Source organism: Anabrus simplex, chromosome 1 (assembly GCF_040414725.1).
Source record: "Anabrus simplex isolate iqAnaSimp1 chromosome 1, ASM4041472v1, whole genome shotgun sequence".
In the NCBI taxonomy this organism is placed as follows: Eukaryota; Metazoa; Arthropoda; class Insecta; order Orthoptera; family Tettigoniidae; genus Anabrus; species Anabrus simplex.
The window spans coordinates 1422756340-1422777117 of record NC_090265.1 but is presented as its reverse complement, the minus strand read 5'-3'; the positions used below and the strand labels follow the sequence as shown (position 1 = coordinate 1422777117).

The window sequence follows — 20778 nt, the reverse complement described above, 5'->3', positions numbered from 1 at the left end:
ATTACATTTAAGCAACAATTTTTATGTATTGAATAAGGTGGACCCAAATTATAATAAAAGTTGTTAAGTAATTGTTAACAATTAAAAAGCAAAGAACCAAAAAAAAGGTTCCACCTATTCATACTTCATTAGTAATGTAAAAGCTTAAACATTCTGAGACTAGTTTCGACTTCCATTGAGGTCATCTTCAGCCAGGAAAACTAAAAATTGGCCAATTAAGACATGAAAATATACAATGAAGGCGTGTTAAAATAAAGTTCTGTTGTATAACACATGAAGATTAAAATTCACAGTCTTGGTTGCTGCACATCGTAGAGTTAAAAATCACATCAAGTTTCCGTTCTAAGATGTTGGATAAAGTTTCACCATCTTCATAATAATAATATGTTTTATTTATTTTGGCAATGTTAGAAAGTTAGGCCGGCCCCGTGGTGTAAGGCTAGCATGCCTGCCTCTCGCCCGGAGGCCCTGGGTTCGATTCCCGGCCAGGTCAGGGATTTTTCTCTCGACTTGAGGGCTGGTTCGAGGTCCACTCAGCCTACGTGATTAGAATTGAGGAGCTATTTGATGGTGAGATTGCGGCCCCGGTCTGGAAAGCCCAGAATAACGGCCGAGAGGATGTGTCGTGCTGACCACACGACCCCTCGTAATCTGCAGGCCTTCGGGTTGAGCAGCGGTAGCTGGGTAGGCCAAGGCCCTTTCAAGGGCATTAAGTGCCGTGGATTTTTCTTTCTTTAGAAAGTTAGGGATGTACTCTCTCTCTTACACTTAACCAGTCTTAACACGTTCACTGCGTATTAGCAGAGCGTGACATACCGCCAACCTGAGCAAAATATTTGCATGGGACTCTTTAAAAGTTGTAATTATCGAAGTTTTGTACGTTGGTAGGATGAGTTCCATCAAACTCGTGGACTTATCCCACTCGCGCCTGGTGCGTAACCCACACGGTGGTTGAAATCGAGAAGTAATACTGGTCACCAAACGGATCACGCAGCGTGCGCTTTGGTAGATTACTGTGCATTATTTACCACGGATAACAAACAAATTCATAAAGTATGTTACAGACATAAATATATTCATATTTACACTTCTCTATTACAGAATTTGACAAACAAAAATGAAACCCTATAGCCAACACAAGCGATAAATCAGTGTAACAACAATCGGTCTTTCTTTAGTGAACAGTGGGAACTACAAAAATGGCAATAATGTAAAACTATAAATGAAGAGAATGACCTTCTAGAAGTCGAACGTGTCCCACAATCATTACTTACAACCATGATATTCCCTAAAGCAAAGCGTTAGGCAGAAACCTGGAAAGCCCAGGCAAGCTGAACAGCCAAAAATGGAGTCCTTCCTGATTTTGTACTTCTCGCTGCAAAATCTACATCGTTTTCTCTGCGTCTTGTTGTTCAGCGCTTTAGGCAAGTACTCTGGCAAGTGAATTGCATGACGTTCACTTTCTGCTGGTTCTGGTAGCATGTTCGAAACTATCTCCAAGTGAAAGTCGTGGAGATCAAATTTCTTTCCTATGCTGTACATGTTGTACAGGAAATGCGCATTATTCAACATCATATGAAATATATGTATCCCAGTTTCTTGTGCCAGCGAATTAATTTATGGGTCTGTGGATAATAGGCCAACATCTGGTCCTGCCTATCAACACCTTTCATATGTTTGTTATACACCACAACCATTTTGGGCTTAATTTTCTTCTGTCTACGCTTGTTTGTGGTCTCAGCCAAATCATCTTCATATTCGCTGGAGTTCACGAGAATATCTCTCTTATCTTTCCACTTACTAACACATACCCCTTCCTGTGTGTAACAGTTGATCACTTCACCCCTCTTCAACCATTTGGCTACAACTTCTGGTGGGTTTCCCTTCCTCTTTGCTTGCAGAGTTCCGGTACAGTAGGTCTGCTTTTAGAGAAGCTCTTCTGTAAGGCTGACAGAGTTGTAAAAATTATCCATGAAGAGGGAATGACCTTTCCCTTCCAGCCCTGTCAGCAACTTGTTCACCACTTTCGCAGCATGCCCCTGACCACTAACCTCAGGATCTTTACTGCCACCGTATATATGAATTACGTGGATGAGGCCATTCGGCTGAGCTAAAACATACAACTTTATACCATATTTATGGCGTTTGCCTTGAATATATTGTTTCAATCGCAACTGACCTCTCCACAACACCATACTCTTGTCTATGGAGAGCTCACGGGATGGGTAACACAATTCTTTCATTTTATTATTGAAATAATCCATCATTGGGCAAATTTTGTAAATTGGATCACCCGAGGTTCGCTCTCTTTGGAAATGTAAACATCTCAAAAGCAGTAAAAACCTATCTCTTAACATGAATTTTGAAAATGACAAGTTAAATAAGTAATGTTTCTTCCAACAGTCATTTATACGGTTCAGGTGAATCAATCCCATATGAAACACTGTGCCTATGAAAGTTTTCATTTCATCAGAAGTGGTGTCCTTCCAATCACTGATTCTCGACCCTTTCCCCGTGCTTTCAAACAGAACGTACTTTGAATAGTCGTTACATTCTTCAGCAAGAAATTTGAAAAATTGGGGGGGTGAAAAAAAAGTTCAAAATAGCTCAACGGAGTCGACTGCAATGAGATCATTTTGAGTCCTCTGTTGCCCGAAAACTGAATTTTTGGTATTGCAGTGAGTCGAGTAGGAAGCCACTTACTTGCATTAGCAGCTGCCGATACCTGTAGCGATAGGCATAGATATCAAGGATAATTAAATAAAAAACCACCTATTCAATACTTTCCACGTTTAATGTGGTTATTATCTACATGATTTTATGTAGACTTATTTGGTCAGGTACATGTTTCACCCATTATTTTGGGCATCTTGCGAAGATTCTTCACCTAGAGCAGTGAGTTGATTGTGTTCTTGTGAAGGAACATCAGCACTACCTTCAAGATTCCCACTGGTTTCATTCTCATCCAAACTTTCCAAGTCAATTTCTGAGTCGAAAAACTCCATCTCATCATCCGACTCGTCTTCGATATCGTCGAGCAATGTCACAATATATCTAATCATTACAGAACTGCCGAGGTGGTATTCCTTCTGTTGAAGCGCACCTCTTATTGTGTGGGTCGCGTGATGTTGAAGGAACCCCATTGTTGGCCATCTGAAGAAAATACAAATAAAATGATAACATAAGCATCACGACGCAATCAAAAATGATTACTGCAAGTTCTTTCAAGTTACTTATAAATATGATGCAGGAATAAATGACAATTTGAAGTTCTTTCGTGTTATACGCGCATATGGTGCAAGAATAAATGACAATTGCAAGTTCAGTTCTTTTACTGAACATAATGCAGTAGTGGAATTTATTTATTTCTAAAGTGGAATCACTCGTAATTCTCTTGAAGTAATAATAAACAGAAAATGCAGTGTCTTACCTCGCATTGAAGTGGTCTTGCAGCTGAAAGATCCCATAAATGAATGATGACGTATGACGATAACTGTGGAGAGGAAATACACGGGAAACAGAATACGCATGCGTAAATATGACTACGGATGAATCTGCTAGTAGACTGGACTTATACAGTAGCGTCACGCGCGGGCGCGTTATCCGCACTGAACGTGTTAACAATAGAACACTGTTAATAATAACTACTGATGACAAGATGAAAACTTATTAACAATAACAGTAATAGTAATTAATGAAAACTCGTTGTATTAAGGAATAATCGTATCATATATAAATTAAAAAATCACATGAATAATATTTACTAGATATACTAATTAAAAGAAAGTTTCAAAAATATATAAATTTCAAGAAGATACTGAAATATCGCCTTCAACTGAGAGGTGAAGAGAAGGAATAGTAAGAAGAAGAAATATAATATGTGAAAGAAGAGGGAAATAATGATGAAGAGGAATAAGGAGGAGGTGTTTTTAGGTCAAAGCTAGAAGACTCATGCATGTTTATCTAGTACACTGCCTGAAAAAAAAAATTAAAACACCCAGAACGAGTGGTTGAAAGTGATTGCAACTACATATGCTGAAAGACCATGTGCCTTTATTGAACTGATTACAATATGGGATGAAAGAGAACAAGGCCGTTGGCAGTTACAGGTGGAATATTTTTGTCAGCTCAGTAGACTGTTGCACACCCCCGGCCGCAATGCATGCCTGTATGCGGTTCGGAATAGTGTCAAACAGCCTTTGGATCCTCTCCTGAGATAAGTTCATATTGAATTTGTTTGTATTGTATTGAATTAGAATGAATTAGTACATGTTCAGCCATCAGTGATGTGTCGTGATACGTCGCGATTCGCTGCCAAATTTCTCCTGATTTTTTACTTTTGAAAATTGGCATATTTGTATTCTTCTCTAAATCTTCTTTAAAGTCCTTTAAGGTGTTCCAAGTGTTCTTCTAAGGTTTCTGTGGCAATTAAAATGTCACCAATGTAACACACAGCGAAGTTCTTCACCCGATCAATGAAGTTTCGATCTAGAACTCTTAATTAGTACAGATCTGGCTGTCTTGTAGCCAAATGGTAACCAATTGTAAATATAGGTCTGCTGGTCAAACATGAATCCAGTCAGGACTTTAGATTCATCACTGGGTTCTATATGATGATATGGGGAGGTAAGATTTATGCCAAAATTTCAGTATATCTTAAATACACGGAGCTTGGCCATACTCGAGTACTAACTGCTGATTAATCGCTCTTGTGGCGGCTAATGGGTTCAAAAGCGGCATCATTGTTTTGGAAATGCGGTGGTTTTCCTCCATATCGTTGATTACACTGTCCTGCGATGGTTTCATTGCCGACATCTTGTATAGTTTTCTAGGATGGCTTTTGCATCCTGAAACAGGATCCAGCATTATTTTTCCCGCATCACATTCCTTTAAAAATCTCATATTTCTTCTTTAAAAAGTCAGTATTCTTTGTTACGCATATACACCAATGCATATGTTACTTTATTAGAAGTGTTGCCTTGAATTAGTTTTCTGAATTTATTAATTAATATGAACTGCAGCCATCTGACAACCCTGCACAATCACTCTCATAGCTTAGAGTTGACAACATTGTACAACACAGCAGGTTTTGCTGTTTAGCACCATTCTGTTGCAGTGCTTTGTGTGGTTCATTCGAGTTCGTGCTTCGCTTGCAAATGAGGGTAGGTAGTGTCCACTACGTGAGTGACACACTTTGTTAATATTTATATTGAACTTCTATCAATGTGTCATGTCATGGCTGCATGAACAGTCCAGGTATATTCTGCTATGTGTATGTGGAAGTTTCGTGCCAAATAGCTGTGCAATTTAGTTCACCAGAAAGGCCTACTTTTGCCATCGAACTGGGAGACCAAGACAAGCCGTGGGCACCCCATAAAGTTTGTAGGACCTGTGTAGAACAGTTACGATAGTGGGTGAATAGTGAGTGAACAGCACTGGCATTCAGAATAGGCTTACGAGTGGTGTGTCGACAACCTGCAGACCACAGTTCTCACTGCTACTTCTGTTCAGTGAATGTTAAGGGCTTTAACAGCTAGAACACCATAATTCTACCTATTCCTCATGGCCCTGATGTACTAGTACTGCAGTCTCAATTCAATAGGATCAAACAACCATATTAACCCATCATGCTTAAGTTTATCAACAGTGTCCAGAACAATTACATGATGACTCTTCTTCTGAAGATAAGGCAGAAATGTCTGGTGCTACCTTTGACTGCGATTTCTCACCAGAAGTTGCTGCAAAGAACCCAAACTTTTCAAGCAAAGTGCAGTAAACAACTTAGTTCGAGGTCTTGGTCCTACGAAGAAATCTGCCGATACACTGTGAAAGGAACATGTTGGCACCATGGGTGACGTGCTATTGGTACAGACAAGGTGAAGAATAATTTCTACCCTTCTTTTCTGACGATGGAAATTTGGTTTACTGCAACAACGTTCCAGAGGTTATGCTGAAACTAGGAGTACCACATTATGACCCCACTCACTGGGGACTTTTTACTGATGCTTCCAAGCTTGGTTTGAACTGTGTTCTTCTTTACAGTGAAAATGAACTTGCATCCGTTCCCATTGCTCATTCAGCTATTATGCACGAAACATACGAAAATCTTGAGATAATGTTGTGTAAAGTAAATTGTCAGGAACACAAAAGGCAAATAATATTCTGACAGGTCTACAAGCAGATTCTACAAAACATCCCTGTCTTTAGAGGTCTTGGTCCTACGAAGAAATCTGCCGATACACTGTGAAAGGAACATGTTGGCACCATGGGTGACGTGCTATTGGTACAGACAAGGCGAAGAATAATTTCTACCCTTCTTTTCTGACGATGGAAATTTGGTTTACTGCAACAACGTTCCAGAGGTTATGCTGAAACTAGGAGTACCACATTATGACCCCACTCACTGGAGACTTTTTACTGATGCTTCCAAGCTTGGTTTGAACTGTGTTCTTCTTTACAGTGAAAATGAACTTGCATCCGTTCCCATTGCTCATTCAGCTATTATGCACGAAACATACGAAAATCTTGAGATAATGTTGTGTAAAGTAAATTGTCAGGAACACAAAAGGCAAATAATATTCTGACAGGTCTACAAGCAGATTCTACAAAACATCCCTGTTTTTGTGGAAGTGGGACAGTCAAGCAAGATTACAACAATGGATTCAAAAGGAATTGCAGCCACATAAACAGTGGATTTCTGGCTTGAAAAGACAATAAACAAGGATGTCTTGTTGAAAAGTCCAATATGCTATTACCTCCACTTCATATCAAACTAAGACTTATGAAGCAATTCGGTAAGGCTATAAACAATGAAGGTGAATGCTTCCAGTATCTGTGTCATCGATTCCCAGGCATCAGCAGTGCCATAATCAAAGAGGGTATCTTCCCAGGTCCAGATATTAGAACTTTCTGATAACTTGCTGATTTTGAAGACGCTATGTGTGCAGCCGATTGTTTGGCAAGGAAAACCCTCCAGGATGTAGTCAAAAACTTCCCTGGCAATAAAAAGGATCCAGACTGCAAACAAATGGTGGACAGAATGCTTGTTTCTTTCAAAGATTTAAGCTGTAATGTGAGCTTTAAGGTGCTCATGTTACAGTCACATCTGGACCATTTCCCTGAGAACTTAGAAATGTTGAGCGAAGAGCAGGGAGAAACAGTCCAGCAGGATCTAAAGGAAATTGAATGCAGATATCAAGGGAAATAGAACCAAAACATGCTGGCAGATTACTGCTGGGTACTGAAGAGTGGCAATCCAACTACACCTCATAAAAGTAAAGCAAGAAAAAAAAAAGTTTCTAAAAATTATGCAAGATATACAATATTGAAACTGTGGACTTGCTATGCTGGAACATATTACCAGGCTTATGAATGATAAATTTTAGACCATTTGGCTCCGTATGCATAGTTGTTATGCTCATAAATATAACAGCGTAATATAAGTGTGTTCAGATGAGTAAAAATAACAAGATAAACAGTGTTTCTTACATGTGATAATAGTGCGTATTAACCCAGTATATGCATGAGTCTTATATATTCTTTTAGAGTTTGCAAAGAAACCTCATGTGATACAGGAAAACTGACTTCAGTTCTAGATTCAGCGTGCCGTAAATATAAAAAATCTCTATTCGAACTTATGTAATGATCAAGTTTAAATTTGCAGGCTAGTGTAATTGGCTCCACCTTTGCATAATGCTTTTCCCTGATCGGGTATGGTTTCTGCCTGAACTACTCCCATCTGTTTACGTTTAATTTATTATTTAAAGTTTGGAATCCTTCCTGACTTTGAATCAAAATATATTTGGTGACGCATAATGATACACTAATTTTTCTGTGTCTTCTTGTCCTGCCATGGCTTCTTCTACCTTCTTCAACATTGTGTCTCAAATTTTGGCTCCTCACCATCCTTTTCCAAATCACTATCATTCCTTCGAATTCCGATAAAATTTCTTCTTTATGTTGGACTCAATTCAGGAACATGTCTTCCCATTCTTTCTCTTCCGAGTAGGTCTGGGTCGTCTATATTCTCTCTTCCTGTTGGCTTCTACAAGCTTGTTCAATTTGATTTCTTCTCTGGTTAAATTAATTTTTAATCGCATCTCATCCTTATTCATGTCTATGACAGCCTTGTACTTGCACAAGAAATTTGACCATATGATGATATTGTATTCCATCCTTGCTCAATATGATGAACAGGTGCAATACAAGGCTATCTTCCATCTGGATGTCTAAATGTGCTTGACTTTTGCACACAGTGGTGAGGTTAGAGATGATCCCATGGATCTTAATGTTCAAAAGTGGTATTAATGGGGCATGAGTTTGAAACTCTAATTCTGAAATATGTGCCTTTGATACAACACTTAACACTTGCTTCAGTATCCACAAGACAACGGACACAGAGTTGATGGATTCTAAGATACGTTCCTGGAAGTTCCTTAATAATTTTATTATCAATTTTGCTTCGGTCATCTAAAATGTCATCTGACCGAACAAACCCTGTATCAGCGGTCACAACTGTCTAGTCCTGATTTGAAGGATATGTGGCCAATGGAAAACTGGCTATCTCCTTGCTTGAAAGCTGCCTGCATCCCTCTCAATAATCTGGGGCATTGTTGTGATTCAGCTAGTGACTGAATATTATAAATTATGAATTTCATTATGATCCGTATTGACAGTTGATCACCAATGGTGAGTCTAATGGTATTGAATAGGTGGACCCTTCTCTACCCTTTGATAGTGACTGAATGGGTTGCTTCCATTTATCCACTGTAGATCGAGAGTTACTTAATTCATCAGTGTGTTTTCGAGACTCTTCTCTTCTACCAACAATATCACACTGGGTATTATGCTGCATAGTTCCGGAATTCTCATGGTCACGGATGGTTTCCTCATTGGTAAGGTCATCTTGACTTATTAACCTGTATCAGCAATTTCGTCATGGGTTTTTGTTCCTCCGATCATGGTAATCATTTCCTCCACTCGATTGTCTGACAAAGCGTTGTCTTGGTCCAATCCCATTGTAAGTTTCCAATTTGATCTCTGTAACCTCTGATTCCGATATGCACTCTGATCATTTGTGTTAGTGCCTTGATTCCTAACATTAGTTAAATCCACAACAAGCACTGCCTCCAGGTGCTAGTTTCATGTATGTCCTGCATTCGAAGTCTGGTTGCGCTGCCTGAGTTTTTGTGAGTCTAACCTCAAACTTTTCAAGTCACCCAACTACCTCATCAACTTTACTTTCTAGTTTAGCGCTCCGTTCAAATGCATTGGACCTCCACTTGGAAATGCTCCATATTAACACCTCTCCGTCCAAAGGTTCTCTGTTGTTCTCAGTTTTCTCTTGGGCGCTATTCAGTGTTCTGTCATATAGTCGTTGACTTCATGAGTAAATTCCTTCAGAGTTAAAGAAGATCCTCCTCCAAAATTTTTCAGCTTGTCTTCCATCAGCTTGTCTTCCACTCCTGATCCTGGGGCTTGTGGAGTTGATGTACCCCCTGTACTGTTGGGTTAGCTACTTCACCTCCTGCAAATGTTTACTGAGTAGTTTGTGGCCTATACTGTTGGTTTGGCTGGCTTGCTCAACTGGGCTGTGTTTATTAAGGACCGAATCGAGTAGTATCTCACCCTTCATCTCCTTTAATTTGAGAACATTGATCTCTTTCCTTATCTCCTTAATAAGTTTATCGTGTATGCCAACTTTAACCTCAACCTTTTGGCTTTTGTGCCCTCATTCATGTACTTGCATCACAACTTCTTGGTTGTCTTCTCTGAGCTCGGTCTGAATGCTGTTGATTTCCCCAAGCACCTCTTGCCTTACATCTCCGACCTCATCTCAACTCTCGTATTGTACAATCTTTTTAATATCATTTCATCTCTGGCGTGAACTAAGCTGTCACTGAATTCATTTGATGCTTTACTGAATGTCTCAATAATTGGTGTCTTAATTTCAGCAAGTTCGACTTTATTCTTCTTTATGACACCTATAGGCACCGTGCAGATAGATCGAAATGTTACTACTAGCGCTACATAGTGGCCCGTTCTGAAACAAGAAGTGAGGCACAGTGCGAGAGTCTCAGTACAACGTGTGTAACATTCGAACAAGTTGCGGGTTTAAAACGATTCATTTCGGGTATCTAAGTGAATCATCATGCAATAAAGGAAGAAACCTTGTTGTCAGTGGCCACGTGAATGGCGTTGAAGAGTTAATTTCGAATAGTTTCGGATACATCACAGGAAAAGTCACCCGACAAACGTCTGGCAATTTGCCGCCTTATATCGTGAAACTTGAGGTAGGCAAGGTGTAGTTAGGTAAAAATTTATATAGTTTATTTAGTAAGGATTAATTGATGCATGTTTGCTAAATTGTACGCATTTTTATTTTGTGTTCAGGTTGACCAGAATCGTAATGTCTCTACCAGCGAATGTTCCTGTCCTGCCGGCGCCAGAAGAACTTGCAAACGCGTAGCTGCGCTAGTGTATTATATAAATAATGAAAGTGTTGTCTTCAAAACAGACCATCTGCAGCAATGGGGAAAACCGAACCCGAAAACAATGTCAACAGAAAAATATAGAAAAGGCAAACCCGTAGAAGAACTGTTCGGTAAAAAGACTTTGAGGACATCTCTTCCCCTCCTTCGAATTAACTGAGGATATTTTAAAACACATCCCTTGCAGTCTTCGTACAAAGCATCGAGCTGAAGCAAGTACTGAAATCAAACAATCATGCAGGGCCGTAGTCACCTTATTGATAGACAGGGTAGTGAATGATGTGGAGAGAGAAGAATGTGAGGAAATTGTGACACAGCTATCACATTTACAACTTTTACAAGTCTCTAACGACGTGCGCTTGCCAGACAAATACACCTTTCACACTGTGAGTGACGAAATGTTTTTTACCGGCAAAGTGCAGGTTGATACAGATCATATAATTAAAATCTCCCTGGACACTATCTCAATCAGGAAGCCCTCGATGGTTTCAAGAAAAAAAGATAAGATTATCAGCTAGCATGAAAGCAAATCGGATCAAAACTAGGCGACATAACTTTGATACTTTTGCTCTCGCATTTGTAAATGAATCTCCAATTGGGGGAGCTGCTTTGAACATTCTTACGGAAGTGAAATGGAAAGTGAAGCAATAGAATGCTATGGAAGTTCATTTGTTGTTCGTGTTATTCGATGAGGTTGCAAATTCGTTAACACGCAACACATAGACGATGTCATCCACATGTTTGGAGAAGTTCTGTTGGCAATTTCTGTAATATATTTGCATATTTTGATTCTTTGAATACACCTTTCTACGTGAATTCTAACACTTGCAATATTGTAAGTACTCTCAACTTCCTCAGCTGTTAATCTCCCGTCATGTAAGAACGGAGGGTGTCACGATTATGATACCGCGGCCAGATAAGTTAGTTCTGATGCCTAAATCCTTTATCAGCCATGACCTCATCGCCAGGTTGAAGGAAAGTAAACCACTGATGGTTGTTATGAATGAGTCACTAGCTCTTCCACCGTAACATTTAGATTTAAAGCGATCATACCATTAGGCGTGATTACAATGAAAAATTTTGCAGTGTAGCAACCCTTGTATTGAGAATAGAAATACAATCTCCTGATCTACTTGGGGAGGCTGTTCACCCTAAATTCCGTGCAGTCAATAATGACTCGACAATTACCGTAATTTCTTTTAAATGCTGGAGACATTGTTTCTTGAACATTTTCTTTACTAGGCCAGAATATGAAATGTTTCGTACGCAGTGCCAGTTGCATAAGCACGGTCGTAAAAATACGTGGAATTGTTGTCCTGTGAACACTCTCAAAGCAGAATAGGACAGTCCGATTTTCATTTTCATTAGGAAAATGAATAATCTGGTTTCTTTACATAATTTCGAAACATTACAGTTTGGTAATAACGCAAGGCAAAGACATTGAAGTTCACACCTGTTAAATCACGCATTTGTGTATTGTTTCTTATGGAGCTGTAGCCTTGGAAACCTGGACCCTTCATGTCTGCATGATCGTCTTCCGTTCTACACATTTTATCACTTTCGTAATGTCCTCTCCCAGACCAAAGTGTATTTACGTCGTTTTCATTTATTGAACATGAAGTCTGAACAATGAAATTCAGATGCATCTGTTCCCACGGAACTTGGGCAAACTGTACTTGAAACTTTTCCGTCTGATACTTCCCTTTTAAATCGTTTGAGTTGTCAGTGCAAGCGCTGTAAGCTGGATCCCGGGGACACATTCCTCTTCTGGGATTCATCCGGAAATATTGTCGGAACATAGGCTGGACTTAGTGGGCAGTGTTGCCAACTTAGCGGATTTTCCGCTAAATTTGGCAGAATTAGAAGACTGTCGGCAGAGAAATATATCATTTAGCGGACAGCGGAGTTTTTGGCGGAATTCTAGATTTATTATAGCGGAATTTAGTGTTTTATCCATTTTACGTTCTTTTTTAATTTGTACTCCGGTCTGTCTCCGAGCTGTTTCGTATTTCTCATCAGGAGCTAGCAGTCACATGAGGAAAACATGTTATTTGTATTTGATGTTATGAGATTATGGTATCACAAATTTGTAATGCGTGGGGAAAGGGTACTTATCTCTTAGTTGACGAATTATGACAGATAATGAAACTGTGATAGTGTAGAATTTATATTTATGCTTTGAAGGAAGACCGTTTAATGAACTGGCCTATTCTGTGTGTGGCCCTTGAGGTAGGGGATTCACCTAGTTTGCACCCGGCAGTAAAACGCCTACTAGTTTTAGCTGGCCGGCTCGCAGGCAGGGGGTTAATCCCAGTGAAACTCACAGATCAGGTGAGTGCAGATATTTACTTTTATTATTATTATTATTATTATTATTATTATTATTATTATTATTATTATTATTATTATTATTATCTTAGGTTGCCAAAGTGATCCACCAGTGCTAAAAATTAAATTAAATCGGATCAACTGAACTTATTGCAAATATGTGCAATCTCTGAACATGTGTAGGCCTCCTACTTACTTCGTTTGGTTAACTCCTTGTATTATCCATCACCTCCTTCGGTCCACATCTATCGCTCGTTTTGGAAAACAATAAATTTGTACTTCACTTCCCGTATTTGCGTAAGTATTGGAACATCCGACAACACAACAATTGCGTTTACTTGATCTCCTTTTCTCTGCCATTATTATCTGAGTGACTACACGCTCAGTCATAACAGAACAGCTACTGCGAGTCTGGAGTCTGCCTCACGTGTTGTTCTCCGCCCGGCCGCTAGAGCGACGCGCACGGTGCCTATAGCTCATTCTATGTTAAGAAAATAGTATTTCTCTTATGGACCAGCTCTGAGACACCCATAATTCCTTGTGATGAAGGGATATTATACTGTACTTTGTAATGTATTATGAAAGATAAAAAGTTTGAGGCATTTTTGCCCAAGAGATTAAAATAACTACATAACATTTTCTTTTTCATAAATACATTTGTATGGAGGAAGCACAATTACAGAAACAGCCATCGCTTCTTTGCCTTCCTTCATTTTCCTTCTTCTGTGTTGCTCTGGTACAAGCCTTGTGTAGTCCCTCATTCTGTGAACTGCCAGCAGCTCACTTCTGCAGTGGAGTCATCTACAGTATTTATTTGTTGGGTGTGTGTTTTTAGGCTTTAAATCAGTGCGTAATTATCTTGTGTTGAATGAGAGTTATGCGATAAGCCTACGTGTGTGATTTCTTTCTTTAATAGTAATACTCTGATCTTTTGTACAGTCATCTACAGTATTTATTTGTTGGATCTGTTTTCTAGCCTTTATTGCCTGGAGAAATCTATTAAATGCAATTAAATGCATCCCTCACCCCTTGAGCCCATAAAAATTGTCTTTTCTCCTCCAATTTGCCTTATACTTCAATGCTGAAGTTGTTTTTATGCGCCGTAGTTTACCTCTTATTCTGTAGAAACCAAAAATAGCCCCTGTAAGTCCCCCGTCCCATTCGTTTTATAAAAATAATTTGTAGCTTAGTTTCTTCCGCTTTTTGTCTTGAACTTAAATACTAAATTTCACAAATTTATGTGCCTCCGCTTTTACGTGACGGTGTTGAGTAGAGCCGTTCGATATGGCAACCGTGTTGTCACAAGAGCAATGCTGTTTTCTTAACATGGAATGAGCTATAGCACTTGATCAGTTTTGGAATTTGCAATCAGCGTTCTTCTCTTGTGTCGCCATTCAAGTATCGATTTGGATGATCTTGTCTGTGAGTCTAACCTCAAACTTCTGTAGTCGCTCAACTACTTCATTGACTTTATGTTCTAGTTTAGCTCTCTGTTCAAATGCTTCAGTCATCTTCTCATCATCAAGTTTCCTCACATTCTCATTACAGCAGTCCTGTTCAAGTTTAATTTGACCTGGTAAATCAGCATGTTGTACCTGTAAGAGTTCCCTTTTCTCATTATGTCTCCTTCCAACTGTTCTCTGATCACCTCAACCTGTGCCTCCATTTCTCCCTTCACTACTCTGGCCATCATAGCCCTCAGTGTTTCCGCATTCATTACAATAATGTACGAGAAACTGGACCCCTTTTGGTCTGAACTTACTGCTTACAACTCTCAAATTGAAACTACTGTTATCAGGTTACACCGAATTCAAATTTACTCTTACTCCAGCTTTCCAAATAATTATGTATATCATCAATTAATAGCCTCAATTTGGCTATCAAAGGCTGCCTAGATTACTTTCTTTTACAAGTTGCTGTATGTCGCACCGACACAGGTAGATCTTATGCCAACGATGGGATAGGAAAGAGCTAGGAGTGGGAAGAAAGCGGCCATGTGCTTAATTAAGGTACAGCCCCAGCTGCCTACATTATTCTTGGATCATCTCGAAAGGGTAATTATTATATCACTGTAATATTGGTAATTTAGAAATTTTTACTTTACTTAGCCCTTAAATACTTTGTTCCGAAAATCTGTCGTCTTCTTTATTGGGCTATGGATTAATATACCTCAGTAATGGTATCTGGCAATAGTCGACCTATACTGTTCGCCTCGAGACTAATACGACATGTAACAATGGTCGACACACTCAAAATATCTGGTATAATGTCTGATGTTGCAGTGACAAAAAGGGAAGTGGGGTGAGATTCCCTTTCTCCTAATGCCCACGATTGGTTTTATCTGAGGAGTGCCACCAATCTCTCTTAACCTCAATAATGGGAGAATAATTTAGATTGTTTCCCAAATTTATTAACACATTCACTACCAGCTCCTCACTGGGCACTTTAAACCTCCAGCACAGCCTTTTAAATCCCTTCAGCTGTATAGCACACTATTTTACATTAAATGATACTGTAAGAAAACAATCGTAGGTATAATATTGAAAATTTCAACATTCCTTGAGGATGATTGCTAATAGTACTTGAGGCAATGGTACTAGGTTTGACAGTTTCCTGGATAGAGAGGCACACGCACTTGCCACAGAACTACCTAGTTTCATGCCAGTTGTTGATTTTCGTGCACACTCTGCACTGCCTAGTTGGGAAATGTCTGATTTCATGTCTGGTCTACATGCTGTGTGCATGAATGTCAGACAAGTTATTTTTGAGTTTGGATTTTTTGGAAAAGCCTGAATGCATTAAAAAATGTACACTGCAAAATATAGAAAAACATTTTTTTGCCACTTCACTGTTTTTTGCATGAATGGATACTTTGCCAAATACTGGTCAGCTGTATTCACTCAGTGCACAAACTGATTATAATCAGTGATGCTTACAGGTTTCATTTTTATTTTCCCAAATCTGTTTGGAACTTAAGCTATTTCTGCAGAATGTTCTGTTGAAACCATGCTTATTACTTTTTTGTCCCTCCATGAATATAGCAATACTTCATTGTCCCTGTCGAAAGTCATTTCCCCTGTTTTCAACATTTTTTCTTCACTGAATTCCTTAGAAAGTCCCCAATTCTTCCTTATTGTCCCACATAGAGCCGTTTCTCATTCACACAGTTCTTTGTTTACATGACTGAATTTCCTTGCTCTGATGGTGCTCCAGGACGAAGGACTCGTTCAATCTCTCACCTGATTGGATAATCTTCACACTCAATTGCTCGTATTGAATGGCTGCAAGCTTATGGTGACCTCATCAGAAAAGATTGTACGCTTCCACTGTTCATGATGCCGTTGGCTGTGAGTTGTTGCCCACCTCACATAGGCTGCCCCTATGGTGTGGTTTAAGAGGAGCTTTTGGCACAGACCTCCTTGATATCAGTCCTTCATCATGCAGCTGATTTTCACACATTCACACATCTGACACATTCACTCCAGTGGCTCGCCAAATATTCTCACGGAACAAGATGGCAGTAGCAGTGGGCCTACAACATGCTGAAAGCAAGAAGTACCAGTCCTCCCTGTGAGTTATTTTGGTTCAGTGTCCCATCCGTTGTCAATCAGTAAACATAAGTGTCTCGCTAAACTTTTCCAAACTCAGTAGACATCGCTCTAACATGATCCAGCATGAGCAGTGATATCCGCTTATTGCCATCCTTCTTGCAGCAATGTCACAATTCATCTGCTGTTAGTAGCAGAAATGTATACTCTTTTCATGTTTACTTCAGTCCTACATATGCTCCCTATACACGTAATGTTAAACTAACCGACTTGACAAATGCCTCCTATTGGACAAATATCAAACCTGATCTGGGTTTAGCATCGTCTTGCATCTCAGACAGCCTACAGTGCATACTGTGAACATGTGTGAAATTGTAATGTGCAAAACTTTTTTTGAGTATTGTAAAAATATGAAGTACCAGTAGTTTAGGAAACATGAATGTAGATGTTGGTAAATAAGGTACTACTTTCTGGTTAGGCCTGTTATAATTTAGGTTAAAAATGTGTGTCTTGGTGCTTGTTTTACAGGTCCCAGGTCAGTCCCCTGAGGTGGACCTTCTTTCTTCTGGTGGCATGGTTGGTCCTCCAGGTTCCATGGTTCCTGATATCCAGACTGAAATTGTGGTTAGCTCACCACCTACCATGGGAATGTAAGTAGATCTTTGTTGGTTACATTGTTCTGTATTTCTCTTCCCCACACTTCCCCTTGTGGGCTGGGACAGTGGAATATATCCACGGTATCCCCTGTTTGTCATAAAAGGTGACTAAAAGGGGGCCCAGGGCTTTCATCTTGAGAACTTACATTGGTGACTACCGTTTCTCTGTCTGAATCTGACATTGCATCCACGTATTTGTGCTAGGCTTCTTGCCTTCACCTGTCCAACTCTGATGGTATTAGGTTTGATGATGATGATGATGATGCTTGTTGTTTAAAGGGGCTGAACATCGAAGGTCATCGGCCCCTGGTATTAGGTTTGCAAGGCTTGGGGAGTCTCATTTTCACGCTCTTCATGGCCCTTCCCTTTATTTTGCCAACTCCTTCATTCTCCGAAGGATTGGAGTTTTCCCCTCTGATTAGTGTTAAGATAGGATGGTCACCCAGTTCTTCCTCTTAAAACACTTATCACCACCAGCATCTTCCACACTGGAAAAGTATTAAATCTATTTGAAAATTAAAACTACTGTACGAAAATTAGGCCTTCTCACTAATGTAGCGAGGCAGACTGGGTGTAACATTAGGGGGTAGAGGTTAAGTGAGAAGAAATCATATTGTATATTGCCAAAATACAATAGATACACCATGGTCAGCGCAGTTATATTTTATTTTATTCTCCTAATCTGTTCTCCTTGATCAAGACTAGGAATCAGTTCTCGAAAACATTTTCATCACTATTATTGGTGGTGTTCTTACATTGAGAGATGCATGTGATCAAAATTGGTTGTTTCGACAGTTCAAAATTATGAAATGAAATGATTTTCTGATTCCTTTCATTGTTGTTGAAACAGAATGTATGAAAGCTGTACATACATATGTACGTATATCTTCATTATAGACTGTTATGCATTTCAGCTTTCAGTCTGCAAGACTCTGTGAATTTATTCAATACCTAACTGAAATAAATATTTCTGGTATTTTACTCATACTTGTAGATTATTAAAGTTTTGTAGGTAGAATAGTAAGAATAATTATATTACTTTAAAATATTAACATTCTTTTCGTCATTAGGGAGAGTACACATCAACATGTGCATCATCATCTTTACCACTACCATCAGCCTGGTCATCGGATGCACCACCTTCATATCAGCATTGCTCCGACTATGGTGAGTAACATTGTTCTCATTGTTGATAGTCTTTTAATTATTATCAAAATATAATTCACCTCCCATGTAGATACAAACCCTGTAAATAGCCACTTCAATCATATCTATAGCTTCAGTTGTTTCTGAGGAAATTTTACCTGCGATGAACTTCTACAGTACAATGCACTCATTGTTTTGTTTTTTTAGTAACTGTACAGTTGGTAGCAGAAAATTCTGTATTGTTTATGTTGGAGAGTGATTTGAAACAACCCCTGTCAATGATTCTACATAAAAGCTGTGCATCACACATTAATATCAATGTATCGATGGCATTATTTTAAAGGAGGGCACATCAGAAAATAAACGTATTATCGTAGATGAGTTAGTTTCATGTTATCACAGATAGAATGCAATTTAATAACTTTTTTGATTGCTGTACTAAATTGACGTAGAGTCGGTAGAAATTGAGATGTTGAACAAGGGCAGGGACATTGTTAAACTCACCTTACCTCCAGATAAAGTGAAATATTTTGTAGAGATTTTAAGAAACCTGCAGAACAGTAAGCAGTTTTACTCCCTGGCCATGGACAGTTTGAAACAGGACAACGAGATGATGATCCTAGCTCTGCTATTTCGACCAGTATAATAAAGGTGGCATTTAGTGGAAGGTAGAAATATCAAATGGGAGAACCTTGTTTCCAAACTCGCAGTTCTTGAGAATGCATAAGGAACATTCTAGGTGGACTGGGATGTTTGCAATTTTAACGACACCAGGCTTTGTAGTGCTTGTTTCGTAAGCGTTTTTCAGGCATGAGACCCTGTGGTGCTCCTTTAAAGGGCTATAAAGACCACTGTAAACGAAGGTCACAAATACTGTATCAACGCTCAGGCCTGGGATAAACTTGCCGAGAATTGCTTAGTTTGGGACCAAATCGCCTCTACTGTTATTAAACTGTATGGCATACCTGCCAACCCTTCCGATTTACCCGGAAACATTCCAATTTTTAACTTGTCTTCCGGTTTTCCTATTTATTTTTATTTCTTCCTATTTTTGACCCATATAACCTGCATTACGGTCAGTACTCTTCACCTAGGACGAAGTCTTATGTGCTTGTGTACTTTACACAACCTCATTTTTAAGCATATTTACCGGTATTTGATGCTTTATTTGGCGGGCGGATCATCCGTCGCCTTCGTGTATCGTATTTCCCACTCACTACAGCAGCGTGTGTGCTGTTCAGGTGGGAATTTGGGACGGCAATCATCCTACGAGTCAGAGAAGGTCATGCGCACTAGCGACCGCTAGGGACTCCGTTGATTGGGACGAAAGAGTGAGTTTGTTATTGTGTGGTTCGCGCGCTCGTTTCTGTGCGTAGTTTCGTTGGAGTTTTAGACCACGTGTTTTTTCTTGCAGTTCTGTGCTTTTCCCCCTGTCGAAGTTATATGTTAATAATGTACGAGACATATTGATCTGTTTTGTATGTGGTAGTTTCGCGTATTTCAGTGCTTTTGTGTTGATGAAAGTTCATAATTTCAATGACTTCAATGTATTTCAGAGAGTTGTGTCGCTGACAGTTTGTGGTATTTTCTCTTCACATGATGACTGCAAAACATAACAAATGTTATCTCCAAGTGTTCAGGGATACCTATAAAACTGAATTTCCGTTCATTTGACAGTCTAATAAAGGAAACTATTATGCATTTTGTTCCGTGTGTCGGTGTGATATTAATATCTTGCATGGAGGGAAAACAGATATTGTAGTTCACAGTGTCACACAGAAACACAAAGATAGTGCTAGCTGTCTCAAGAGGAACAAAAAATTAAGTATTTTTTTTGTAGGTGGGAAGGAAGATGATGTAGTCACTCAAGCAGAATGTTTGCTCACGGCGTTCATTGTCGAACATAACCTTGCATTGTCTTGTTCTGATCACGCAGGGCCATTGTTCAGAAAGATGTTCTCAGATTCAGACATTGCGAAGAAATATGCGTGTGGTAGAACAAAAACATCTGCCATAATTAATGAAATAGCCCGTGATGCAGATAGTAAGGTGATTCAAACTTTAAAGACTGAACCTTTTGCGATTTCAACTGATGGTAGCAATGATAAAGATAGTAAGCTCTATTCTATCATCGTCTCGTTTTTCAACAAAGAAGTGAAAAAGATTGAAAATCGTTTGTTATCCATGGAAAATTTGGAAGGCAATTCTACTGGTATTAATATTGCTAATTTGCTCCTGGATGTTCTGAAAAGGTATGACGTTCCGATGGCAAACTGTATAGCTTTTAGCGCAGATAATGCTCCTGTTATGATGGGAAGAAAAAACGGTGTTGCTGCTAAACTAAGAGAGCAGTGCGAAAACATTATTATTATTATTATTATTATTATTATTATTATTATTATTATTATTATTATTATTATGGGATGCCCATGTCATTTGATTAATTTGGCTGCCATGAAGGGTGCAGACTCCCTTCCTGTCAAAATTGATGAGATGCTAATTGATATTTATTATTATTTAGACAAAAGCTCGAAGAGAAAAGATCATCTGAAAAATGTATCAAGCTTTTTACCAAACTGATGTTAGAAAAATATTAAAGCATGTGTGTAC

At 39.1% G+C, this 20778-nt stretch overlaps 1 protein-coding gene across 6 annotated transcripts in view; it reads left to right on the top strand.

Moving 5' to 3' along the window:
- The window catches only part of LOC136858385 (E3 ubiquitin-protein ligase Arkadia), a 321712-nt gene that overhangs the window by 231409 nt on the left and 69525 nt on the right, over window positions 1–20778 (top strand). For all 6 annotated transcript variants that reach the window (XM_067137889.2, XM_067137892.2, XM_067137888.2 and 3 more), the window contains 2 exons: window positions 16895–17016; window positions 18093–18189. In XM_067137889.2, the coding sequence (XP_066993990.2) occupies window positions 16895–17016; window positions 18093–18189 (219 nt within the window). The remainder of the gene's footprint in view (window positions 1–16894; window positions 17017–18092; window positions 18190–20778) is intronic.